General features: G+C 37.5%; 1 protein-coding gene across 1 annotated transcript in view; it reads right to left on the bottom strand.

Annotated features, from left to right (window-relative positions):
* Positions 1 to 2,287: 2,287 nt before the first annotated feature.
* Positions 2,288 to 13,579, bottom strand: part of cdh5 (cadherin 5) — an 82,616-nt gene continuing 71,324 nt past the window's right edge. Inside the window, exon 15 of the mRNA XM_088013453.1 lies at positions 2,288 to 11,042. Coding sequence (XP_087869579.1) covers positions 10,658 to 11,042 — 385 coding nt within the window. The 3' untranslated portion in view covers positions 2,288 to 10,657. The remainder of the gene's footprint in view (positions 11,043 to 13,579) is intronic.

The raw sequence follows: 13,579 nt of genomic DNA, 5'->3' as shown, positions 1-13,579 counted from the left end.
AGTGGTAGACTGGTTAGCCTTTTTAGCCAGCAGGCTAGCCTTCTCTCACAATGCTCTCTTATTTGTATTTCTAAAATATAAAAACCATGTATCGTTTTCCTTCATTATACACACTGTGTTGGTCTGCTATTTAAAAGTTTCGCAACTAATACTTTGTTGCAGATTAAAAAATATTCAACTGAAACAGAAAAAAAAACAACAGATGACAAACAAGATTTTTTTGCCATTTATTTTGTTTTTACACTTACAAATAATGGCAGGTAATAAAAAGTAGCTGCTATACACCATAGAAATAACATAGAAAACATTGTGCTAACCATAAAAAATGTAATTTTTTCTTAAGAATAAAGGCACATGGTCCTCCCCTACAAACCTCCATATTTATATAAAGAAAAAAATCATTGTTGCTTTTATGAGATTGACACTCTATGTACATGAATGCAATGGAGACTAAAACCAATCATTATGGCTGGATACCTATTCTTCACATCATGCAATTTTCTGTCGAATTTATTTTTCAGAAATAAAAAAAAAAGCCAAATAAAGAAAAGCACATTTTTCTCTACATAGATTTTCTAAAAGTAAAATCCCTTGAGGAATGTGCAAAAAATTCAAATAAGTTCACTTTAGACCAGTGTCATTAATTCCAGAGATGTTACTTGTTTTGTTATGAATGTAAAACTTTATTTGCCTGGATCCCACCCTGAGACATTTGTCTTCATTGTCTGAATCCAAGCTGAGTTTTTTAAAGACAAAAGAAACACCATTAATATCCTAAAACTGTTTTAGCTATTTTTAATGGATAGTTTTTGAAGAGCTCTTATGTTGAAAGGTTATATAGAGAGAATAACTCTTAGTATCTTCATTTACTATAAAGTCATCTTAAAACAGAAGGTCAAACTAAAGGCAGACCACTACAAAAGTGGTCTTCTATTAGTTTAAACAACTAAGATTCTCAAAAATCTTAAGGCAGTTTATGTAAAAGCTATTTTATCAACCTTCAAATCATGTTTCAGATTTGGTAACTATTTACACAGAAGTCGCTGATTATTACGACAAATAGAGGTTGGAGGTTGTGCGCCACTGATGATCTTCCTATGTGAAACACAAACTGAGAATGAAAATGGTATTTCCAGTTGCAGTAGCTGTCTATGTAATGTTAAAAGCAAAAATAATAATTACAGCAGCTCAAGTGAACTCCATAGATTTTTACAATGCTTCTCCATTTAAGTTCTCACTTTGACTTGAAATGTTTCAAAAAACCATTTAAAAAAAGTCTCTAAAAAATGACCAATGAACTCACTAGAAAGTCAAGATATGAGAGAAAAGTTAATCACCAGCTGAAGCTGAGATCAAGTAGAACTAGAAACAAAAGCGGTTTTCAGTCACCATTTTCACAAAATGTTAACCTCCACGTTTTCATGTTTGTGGCTTCTTTAATATTCTGCGAATGCTCATGTCAATGGCTTAAAGGTTTTAAAATAATGTTTGCATTAGGACACTTTTCACACTGTAGTCTCCTTTAGTCTTCTTGGATTAGCCGTTAGCTTCCTCCAAGACCAACTAATTTGCTTTTATACTAACATTAATGAGATGTTAACTGCTTTTGCCATGACATTTAAAAATCCCATCATTTCCCTTAAGATTTTTACAGAAAATAAAAACCTTTCTCAAGTTGTGAGCTCATTTAAAAATCTCTGCGGTTTGTGAAACAACAACCACTCGAACCAAGTGCATACACTAACACACAAATCACATTTATAATACAAAATTTGCATACAATATCTCATCTTCATCTTTGAAAAACGTCTTTACATTGTCTGCAATAAAACGGTGCAGCAAATATTTCTTGATGAAAAAAAACATACTGAACTTGTGTGGTGTCTGGCAGATCCTTTTCTATTTTTTTAGACACACATTGTTTTCAAAAACAAGTGTAAATACATAAATGATGACAATACATGACAGATTAAAGGGCGTAGTGAGTTCTAAAATATGTCAAAATAACACCGACAATTGTAGGGATTTTAAATTGCCAGCCCAGGGGTGCTATGGTGACGCAGGGGTTGAGCACAGCCCAGATAAGGAGGCCTTACTCCTCAACGCAGCTGTCGCAGGTTCAAATCTCCTGGCCTGGTCTCCCCCTGTATGTCTCCCCCTTCTCTCATTTCCTACCTTCCTGTCAATTCACTATCAAATAAAGGCTAGAGCCAATAAAACCTTAAAATAAATAAATAAATAAAGCTCCAGTCCAGTCAGTGTTTTGTTTCCATCCCAACTTTGGTCCTTTTGTTTTTATGGCCTAAAACTGTTTAAATTTTCATGCATATTTCATGATAATTTCTCACATTATTTTTAAAATTCATCTGAAATTTAGATTTCTGAAAAGAAATGTATTGCTTCATAAATAAGGTTTTTCTCATGTTTTCTGCGTTATGCCCCAGTATTTCATCAGACATTTTGTTCTGTAGTGTTTCTCCTCTCCACTTGTCCCTCCTTATCCTGCCCTAACCCCAACTCTTCCCCTCATCCCGTGTTTCTACTCAAATCGCTCCCTCTTCCCCCTCCAAGACACTTCCCACCTCCTCTTAACAGGAAGCCAACACAATAGGAGAGAATGCAGACAGGAAGGGGCGGGGCCAGCCCCCAAATGGACAGGAAGCCGGGTCCAGTGTTTTAGCTGATTAAAGGACAAAGAAGGGGGCTGAGGGGAAGATATGGTAAGGTTGCTCTCATTGTATATAAATATAAAAGTGAAGTAATCAAAGAGTCGGCTTCTAGCTATTGTTCCCACGTTTATCCTGTGACATTCCCAGCAGGTCTGGCTTTTAAAGAAGCACTGCAGGCCAAGAAAAACAGAATAAGCAGCAGAGCAAATAAACTAAAGCATTTCTAAACAAAGGAGCCATTAGTGGATTTTCAGAACAACGGCATGATGTCATCACTGCACACAGTTGGTGACTTTTGTGCTTTATTGCTGGCTATGAATGAGTTTTTAATGGCAGAAGCCATCCTTTATGACCAGCCTGTTATTATTTAGATAATGAGTGGTAGCCGGGCTCTCAGCCAGTTGCTCCACAGGCCAGGGTTAAAGGTCAGGAAGTCTGTGGGGAAGCAGTTACTCCTGATTACTCCCCAGGAGCCAGAAACCCAGCAGAGGTAGTTTATTCAAAATGTCCCAAAGAAAAGAGAGAGACACATTTTGAATGATTTGCTGCTACCAGTTATTCAGATGGAAATATGGGTAACACTTTATTTGAAGGGGGTTGAATAAGACTGTCATGACACTTTCATAAACATGACATAACACCTGTCATGAACATCAATAAGTCTTCATGAATAGTTATGACTGTTGTCATAAAGCGTCATTCGGTAAATAATGAAACTTTTAATACAAAGTTGACATTATTCGAAATGTCTTCATTATGACAACTTGTCATTAACCTCGCCAAAAATGTCTTCGTTATGACAACTTGTCATTAACCAAGAAATCATGAGCTGACATAAATTTGTTATAAAAGCATTACCGATTAAACTTTAAAAATTAGCTTTATGTAGTAATGTTATAAAGCTCTGCCATGTTGTTTAGTCTTAATTTTCTTAATTTAATCGATCCTAAAGTTTTACAGCAAGATGTCTACAAACCGCTTATGAACTTAGCATTTGAAACATTATTTAAGGCTGTTTTAACCCTTATGCGTGCGAGGACTGAGGCAAACGTAGAGAACTGTGGCAAATGATAAAAGTTTTACGAGTGTGGGGTCGGTTGGTGGACCCCATTTCTAAACACAAGGGCTAAGTAGTGCAATACACAATCTCCACCAGTGGGAGGCAGCAGTGCACAAACAGGCGTGCAGTGTGTTGGTGAAGAAGAAATCTTCCATACTGTGGCGCAAACCTAACACAAGTTATAACGGCCAGACCTCCTGTTTAAAAAGAAGCCGACGTTTGATACCTAATACATATGAGGTATGTGTCTTATTAACTTTACATTTTCTTAGAGAAAATATCATTGACTATGTTCTCTTTCTTCTTTTTTCAAGCCAATTCTACCTCGCTGTAAGTTAATGTTAGCTAAAGTTATTAAACACAATTACTGTAACGTTAGCCCTTAATATTAAATATATTTTAAAGACAGGCAAATTGTTTTTTCCCCTCCAATTTTAATCTAGCAAATTAATAGCTAATATATTAGTCAAAGTTACCCTTCATGTGCATTATTTAGCGACTTGGCTGATGTGACACAGTGCTTGTGTTCTTTGCTTTGGCAAGTTTAGCCACATGAAGACCCAGGCTAGCCTAAGGACACATGGTGGGGAGGACAAAGTTGGCTAATGAAGACATGCTACGAGTGTGGAGGATGATAATAAGGACCAGCCACCAGAGAAAGAAGTTCCTATTTGACCAAAGAGAAAGAAGCAGATGAAATATTCCCCAAGAAAATTAGGTAAGTCGTTTTTGTGTTAATATTTTCACCATGTGAAGTGGGGTGGGACTGCCAGGTAAGTGGGGCATGGGGGGCAGGAATCAACATAAGTTACGTTTTAGACAACTAAAACTGATGTTAAATCTATTTATTTATTAATAAGCTTCTTGCAAACAACCCTAAGTTAGAGTATCGGCTTAGAAATAATTTAGAATGCTCATTAAGTAAAAAGATGCATTCATGTGCCTAAAACTATATGTTAAATGATGCATTTGAATAACAGTGACAGTCTGTCTGAACTTCTGCCAGACAAATATTTGATCAGAATAATTTTGTTCAGCTCCAGTTATAATTCCACTTGTATTAAGAAATAATTGTATTGCACTTTATAACAACCAGTCATGTTAACTAGGCATTTGTCTGCCAGTCTACCATTCTGACAGTGTGCAGCAAGGGACATTTTTGAAATGGTATTTAAATAAATGCTGGAATATGATGACATTGTTTTTTGTTTTTGTTCTTTTTTTAAGTGACCACAATGAATTGAGTCATCACCGACTATGAGAATGTCCAGAAGAGATTCACCAAGTTTGAATTCATGAAAAGGCTTTCGCCATGATTAACTATTGCAAGAACAGCTGTAATTTCTGAGCATTTCTGGACACCTTCAAAGAGCTGCTTCCAGGAAATGAAGACAAGAAGAAGATCTCCTGTTTTCAGAGCATTACAGGAAGACTATTACGAAGGAGATGGCTGACATAATCCAAGCAAAAAATGTTACTGTTAAAAGAACCTATTTTCTTAAGTTAAAGAATAAGTAATTCTGTTTTAGTTTTTCAATCAGCAGTTCAGAGTAACAATATACTGACCAGACATTAAACCCTCTGTTATCTTAGAACAAGTTATCTTTTGTTTTATTCCAATGTACAAAGGGTTTGTTCTACATGTTGATGGTAGTTATAAGTAGTCCAGTGTGTTTCACTTCATTTGAGGTAAGACTTAATATCAATAACTCTGTTCGCATTGCATTTGACACTGTAATACTAAATTACATCTTTATAATTGTTGCTACTAGTTTCAATTTACTTGAGGTAAAAGTTAATATTAATGACACTGTAATGACACTTAATGACTTTGTCATAACAGTTGTAACTTGTTTCACTTTACTTGAGGTAAAAGTTAATATTAATGACACTGTAATAACACTTAATGACATATTCATAACTGGTGCTACTTGTTCCACTTTAGTTGATGTAAAAGAAATTGTTAATGAGTCTGTTATTAAATCATTTGACCGTGTAATAAAGCTTAGTGAAATCTTTATTGCTTGTCCTACTTGTTTTGCTATATTTCAGGGAGTGGAAATATTAATAATTGTTTTGTTAAAGCTTTTGTTAGTGTAATAATTAAATCATTATGACTACTATTATGACAAATTTATGTTAGATCATGATTTCTTGATTAATGACAAGTTGTCATAACGAAGACATTTTTGGCGAGGTTAATGACAAGTTGTCATAACAAAGACATTTTTGGCGAGGTTAATGAAAAGTTGTCATAACAAAGACATTTTTGGCGAGGTTAATGACAAGTTGTCATAACGAAGACATTTTGAATAATGTCAACTTTGTATTAAAAGTGTCATTATTTACCGAATGACGCTTTTATGACAACAGTCATAACTATTCATGAAGACTTATTGATGTTCATGACAGGTGCTATGTCATGTTTATGACAGTGTCATGACAGTCTTATTCAACCCCCTTCAAATAGTGTTACCGAAATATGTACTTTAAATGTCACCTGTGAGGTTCAAACAGGATTGGATTAGTCGAGACTTTGATCTGTAACTTTGATTTGTATGTCAGCGTGAAACTAAATACAAAAATAAAAATGTGACCTTATGTTTAGTTTTCATTCTCCATATAAACTGTTCTGAGAAAGAGCAAAGAGCTGCTTTGGTCTCTGTGACAGCTGACCCTACTGTCACACACACCTGAATTAATGAATAGTTTAGATTTTTATTTTTAAAAAATATTTTCATTAGCCTGACTCTTAGTTAACTATTTGCAGTGCACACATTTAGTTAACTTTATTTGTCAGTTCTTTATATTTTTGTTAAACGCAACAAATTGATTTCTTTGTTTTGAGTTACCAGTTTCCTTTGGAGCTGCTTCTGGAGGGTCGCAGAAGAGCTCCAGCTAATTGACATCCTTATATGGCTGGCAAACCTCCTAAGCAGATCATTCCATTTGTTTGTCAGGGGACGAGGAAATTTGGTTTTCTTTAGTTTAATTTGACCATTTCTTTAATGTTTCTTCTATTTGGTAGTTTCATTCTAATGTTTATTTAATTTAAAGATGTGGTATTGTATTGACTAGTATTTGTTTAAGTTCTTGTATGTTTAATTACCCCTCATGTGTCAGCCGTGGTCTGATCATCCACTATTTAAGTTCTCCTCATTTCTTATTTGTTAGGTCAGTTTTGTGCTTGAGTTCTTTGTGTTACTACCTGAGTTGTAGTTTGCTATGTTGACCTCAGTTTTGGGCCCAGTTCTTCATTGTTTAATTATTTTTTTAACTTTTTTGTAATAAATTAAGATTATTTTTGGATTCCATTCAGCGTCTCTCTGGCTGGTTTATGTAAAAATCCTCACAGTTTCATTTATCTATTGATTTTCAGTCACCCAAGCATCGATAGCTATGCGTCGATAGCTATCGATAGCTTCCACTTTTATATTTATTGTGAAAATAAAAAGATAACTAATAAAAAATATGAACACTAAACTTGGACAAATGACAAAGGCAGCAAAGCCTTCAAGATTCTTAAAACTGCATTTTGTACCCTACAAAGTCTTCATTATTTTCCATAGCTGCACTAAAAGTCAACAAAAGTTGCAACAAGAAATTGACTTGAGACCAGAATTGGACAAATTTTAGCTTGTTTGGCTCTGATCAGTAACTCACCAAGCAGAAAGTCAAAAATAGGACGAACGACCTGCCAAGTCACAGGTCAAAACTCTTTGGTGTGGATGTTATTACTGAATGAAGACAGCTAGAAGCTAGCTTGCAGTATCAAAGTATTTGAAGTCAAATTAAAGCACAACGGAGTTGTAAGAATCTAATTAAGCAGAAACTGTGTATTCAGCATGTTGAATACATGTAGCCACTATCATGACATGTTTACAGTCAAAGAGACAGACCATTTCAGGAGATAACAGGAAGGCTAAACAGAGTACATCAAAGCTGCTCAGGTTTTTACAGCAAAGCTGGTCAGGAATCATGGAGTATTTGGAAATAATGGCAGCTTCTGTCAAACCTTTAAGGAAAAGTTGGCAGATTGTCAGGGGAATACAAATGTAGACAGCTGTTTTTGCTAATCTAGCAAAAACAGTTAGCTTAACCGTGGTGACTTAGCAGGTTGTTGTCTATGGCTCAAATTGGGAATTTGTAATAATTTGATTAAAAAGTTTTTAAGGATGAACCGATATGAAAATGTGTATTCATCAGACCTATACTGATATGCTAAAAATTGACAAATATTGTCCGATACAGATGCTGATACATATGGTGCATTTGTAAAAATAACATTAAAATTCTGTTTTGCAGTGACTGTTCTCTCACACATGGTGAGACGACACCATCATGAACTACTGACTCATTTCAGGAAGTCCTTAATATTTTTAATGCTTTCTTAAAAAGAAATCTGAGCCACAGATCAATAATCAGCCAAAGAAAACTTTGATATTAGGTTGGAGGTTCGATGAGCAGACAGAAGCCAAAAAGGCTGAGAGGTTAAAGTTATCAAAGCACATCACTGCAGCCCAACAAGCTGCTACTGCTGCTCTGTGCTTCCTGATCGGAGTCAGTTCGGTTTGTTTGACTCTGCCTCTGAGGACTCAGCTTTCATCACAACAATAACTGTGATGAGTTCTGTCAAATAAAAGCCAGGAACAAGCTGTTATTCTGTCAGAGCAGCAGTAGAGCCATTTCCTTTTTGTCTTTCTATTGTCTAGTTTTGTTCTCTTTCAGCACAGAGGTAGTCTGGCCCATGAAGGCACACACCACCTTCTAAACTGGGTTTCTGTTCAGGTCTTAGTCCATAAAAATCAAAACATGGGCTAAATTTAACTCATGTTAAATTGTTAAACATGACTGCTCCTCAGACACCCGATGGTGAGCAAAAAAGAAGAAAAATGACTTTTTTCCATGAAGACATTAAATATCACTGTGAAAACCCACTAGACATCGCAGTGGGAGCTCAGAGCCAAACATTTCCCAAAGAAGGATGTTAATAATGTCTCAGATAAGGAAAAGCCAGCCAGCACCTCGCTGTGATCAAACACCTCCAAACCCTCACAGCTCAAATTCCTGTGATTTTATTTTATTTTTTTTTTGCACATTAAAATCCCCAAGCAATCCTATTTGAAAATAACAAAGTTCAGAAAAGTGTTGCTTTCACTTGGAGTGTGTTATATTCCAAGTAGGACTGAAACCAATATAAGACTTCCTCTCTTGGATAAGAGTCCATGTTGGAAATTTTGGGAAGCCTATACGGTTCCATCCTTCATATAAAATCATAGAGAGTCATATAAAGTCCAAGAGTTTATGAATGTGTTCACATTTAGAAAACTTCTTCAAAAGTTTGAATAGGTGAAGAAAAAGGGATTTATCAGCAACACTTTGTGCATAACCAAAAATGTTGCTTCATATTGGAGTTAAAGCATACACAAAGAATCCCAGATCAATTCTGATTAGGTTTACAAGGTGTACAAACAATTACAAAAATTAAAGTTTTAAAACACCAACAGTTTTATATCACACCATCCCTATGGCCTCTCTGCCCTTGAGTGAGAAACCAAAGATAGTCTTATTTTGGCAAGTTTCTTTCCAGATTTTTAGAGCATAAAATAAAAACCCACGTCTCTTAGAAAGGTCACATTGTTTTAAACTGACACTTGTCACACTAAAACCAACAAGCAGCAGCCTGCAGGCTAGTTCCCTGAACAAAACCCAGTCAATCAGTAAATCATATCCATTGCTGTAACATCATTATTTGCACAGATTCTGTTAGAGATTTTTTGGTATTATCATTTTGTTATTTCTTTAGTTCATATTCAGACTAATGTTAATCAATAGTTAATCAACATTCAGTATTATTGTGATTTTCAGTTTAAAGTGTTCTCTTCCTTATGTGTGTATAAACTGACCTGGAGGTCACATCTGCCTGTTCGTCTTCCTGTGAAACAGTTATCTGTGTGTTTCCCAGACCTTAAATTACTTTCCACAGGTGCCTCCTTATCAACCGGAATACTCCCTATTTTAGAAACTGTCTGTGTGCAGTAGTATTTTTTGTCTCTGCTGTCTTCCTTACCTAACCTCCCTATTTTTGCTTGATAATAAAAGACAAGCTGTAACCAAGGGTCTTTAGAACGCTCAGTGAACGGCTTGGAGGAGCAGTTTGCTGAGACTTCTCCTTTTGCAAAAGCTTGGTCATGAAATTCATATACGTTGTCTGTGGTTCTTTTAATGAAGGTTCGAGGAAAAATACCTATCAGATTCACTTTTACCACATATTTACTCCAGACAGTAACGCTATATGTTCCATTTTCAAAGTAAATTTCACTGAGGAAGATCTTTTTTTAACGCATAATGGCCCAATGCTAATGTGCTATTATTTAAAGGTTCATTAAAATAGCGTTAGCATAAGCAAATATTGGAGTTGTTTTAAAATGACAGTGCTTTGGTTTTGCTAATTCTGATTGGCTAAATTCTGCAGCCTTTCATCTGTTAGTATCTGTTTTCAAGTGGAATAGAAAGGTTAAATCCTCTTCTGCAAGTTCTTTGACCAGTTGCTGAATCTTGTATTGCATCCATAGGGTGCTCCGATGTTCGATCACAAATGAAAACCAGATGAAAATTGGTATATTTGTTGATGTCACCTTCATTCATTGTGTTGGAACCTCCTGGATTTTGATCCAGAAGGTTGCTTAGTGATTATGAGTGAATAGATAAGAAACACAAACATAAATGGATTGCTGAATCACACGTGATAGAGTAAAAAACAAAATTGTGTTTGGCGAAGTGTCTTGGAGACGCTCGGCTGTCTGCCTACTGTAAGTAGATGTTCCTGTTTTCTGTCCGTCCTATTTCTATGGCTGTTTTCAACCACCGACGCACAAGATGTGAACTTGTGAGGCATTCGGTGGGTGGGGGGTTCTCACGTTTGCTCTCAGTACTGATGGTAGTAGTCAGTACCGTCCACGCCGTACAGCTCAGCCAGTGCCTTGAACCTCGGCCCCCAATCATTGAGGAAGTCGTAATCCAAGTTTGATCCTGAGGAAGAACTGTCCAGAGAGCTGAGGCTTGCTGCCAGAGACTCTGGTCCCTCGTAGCCATAGATGTGTAGAGTGTCGTACGGGACTCCGTCTCGGTCGTGGTCGGCCTCGTCTTTCTTCATATCGATCATGGCTGCCATGTCGCCTTTGCAGGCTGTGGGCTGAGAGAGGTGGTGGGGTTTCTGAACCATGGCGTACATGGAGGGGTGGGAGCGGCGGTCGGGATGGCGGAGCAGGGAGCTGTCGTTACAAGCCGAGGTGAGAATTGAAACGTCGTACCTGGAAGAAAATACGGACAACTTCACTGAATGAGCTTAAAGCTTAATAACTGGTCAGCATGCAAACATATCCCAGGGCTATGAGAAATGTAACTCCTAGGAAATTTGAAGATTTTGAAAAAAAGTTCATTTATTAAACACACACACAGTGGTGTTTAGATTCAGGTGTTTGTCAGATAAACTCTTAGTTTAGCTGCAGTTGCCACTAAGCCTGTCCTGTGAACTTTTCAGTGGTGCCAGAATTGCCATTGTTATAAATGTGCATGCTGATTGTTGTTTCTCTGCTTCGGTTTTTTTCTTTCTGCAGGTTTAGAAAAAGACTTCTAGCCTGACTCGTTTTCACCTTTAAACCTTTTCTGCACTGTTCTCCCTTTCTTTTTCATTTTTATGTCCGTTACATCTTAAATAAACCCAAATAAATTTCATATGAAGTTTCTCATACACTTGTAAGTTTATTTACTTACAAGTGTAACAAGATGCTGTTACACTTGTAAATCATTTCCATTTGTTCAAAATCTGTTGGCCTCACCTCGATACTCAACCATTCTGAGTGAAAGAAAAAAGTTAGTAATTTCCTTCAAAAAGTGAAGCACATGCAGGGGCGCTGCCAGAAATCGTGCTATAAATTAAACAATCACCAAAGACAACATTTATGACTTTTCATTATATTTTAATTGTAATTTCTGAATAAAGAAAATAAATGTGAACCTATAATACAATTGATTTTGATAAATCGTTTTTATATATACAGTAATCAACATTTATGAACATATGTACACACAGACGTCAATATATTAAATAAAATATATGTATATATAAAATATATATATAATTTATTTATTAGTTAACAAATAAAAAATATTTTATTATTCAAATAACAAATATATGAATAATATATAAGAAATTATATATTATTCATATATATATATATTCATATATATATATATATATATATATATATATATATAGACCCAAGGTGTAGGTTGTGCAAGGAGGCCTCTGAGACAGTCCAGCACATAACAGCAGGGTGCAAGATGCTGGCAGGGAAAGCGTACATGGAACGACATAACCAAGTGGCGGGCATAGTGTACAGGAACATCTGTGCAGAATATGGACTGGAAGCCCCGAGGTCAAAATGGGGGACACCCCCAAAGGTGGTGGAGAATGACCGAGCTAAGATCCTGTGGGACTTCCAGATCCAGACAGACAAGATGGTAATGGTGAACCAACCGGACATTGTGGTGGTGGATAAAGAACAGAGGAAAGCCGTTGTGGTGGATGTAGCAATACCAAGTGACCACAACATCAGGAAAAAGGAGCATGAGAAACTGGAGAAATACCAGGGCCTCAGAGAGGAACTGGAGAAGGCCTGGAAGGTGAAGACCACAGTGGTGCCTGTGGTCATCGGGGCCCTCGGGGCAGTCACCCCCAAACTGGAGCAGTGGCTCAAACAGATCCCAGGAACAACATCAGACATCTCAGTCCAGAAATGTGCAGTTCTAGGCACAGCCAAGATACTGCGCAGAACCCTCAAGCTCCCAGGCCTCTGGTAGAGGACCCGAGCTCAGAGGATGAAAGAGACCACCCACGGAGGGTGAGAGGGGAATTTTTTTATATATATATATATATATATATGAATAATATATAATATATAAGAGATGAAGGCCACGGATGTTAAGACTCGGAAGCTACTAACCATGCATGGAGGGTTCCACCCCAAATCCAGCACCCTGAGACTGTACACGAGCCGTAAGGAAGGAGGCAGAGGACTAGTGAGTGTGAGAGCCACTGTCCAGGATGAAACATCCAAGATCCATAAATACATCAAGGACAAAGCCTCAACGGACGACGTGCTCAGCGAATGTCTCAGGCAATGGGGAACAGAGGACAAGGTGCTGGAGGAACCATCATGGGAGGACAAGCCCCTACATGGGATGTACCACCGACAAATAACTGAAGTGGCTGATATCAGGAAATCCTACCAATGGCTGGAGAAAGCTGGACTCAAGGACAGCACAGAGGCCCTCATCCTGGCTGCACAGGAACAGGCCCTAAACACCAGAGCAATAGAAGCTCAGATCTACCACACCAGACAAGACCCAAGGTGTAGGTTGTGCAAGGAGGCCTCTGAGACAGTCCAGCACATAACAGCAGGATGCAAGATGCTGGCAGGGAAAGCGTACATGGAACGACATAACCAAGTGGCGGGCATAGTGTACAGGAACATCTGTGCAGAATATGGACTGGAAGCCCCGAGGTCAAAATGGGGGACACCCCCAAAGGTGGTGGAGAATGACCGAGCTAAGATCCTGTGGGACTTCCAGATCCAGACAGACAAGATGGTAATGGCGAACCAACCGGACATTGTGGTGGTGGATAAAGAACAGAGGAAAGCCGTTGTGGTGGATGTAGCAATACCAAGTGACCACAACATCAGGAAAAAGGAGCATGAGAAACTGGAGAAATACCAGGGCCTCAGAGAGGAACTGGAGAAGGCCTGGAAGGTGAAGACCACAGTGGTGCCTGTGGTCATCGGGG

This window comes from Poecilia mexicana, unplaced genomic scaffold (genome assembly GCF_051168715.1).
Source record: "Poecilia mexicana isolate PSO_F unplaced genomic scaffold, ASM5116871v1 scaffold_15, whole genome shotgun sequence".
NCBI classification, from domain to species: domain Eukaryota; kingdom Metazoa; phylum Chordata; class Actinopteri; order Cyprinodontiformes; family Poeciliidae; genus Poecilia; species Poecilia mexicana.
The sequence above is the reverse complement of the archived record's forward strand: the minus strand, read 5'-3'. Positions and strand labels throughout refer to the sequence as shown.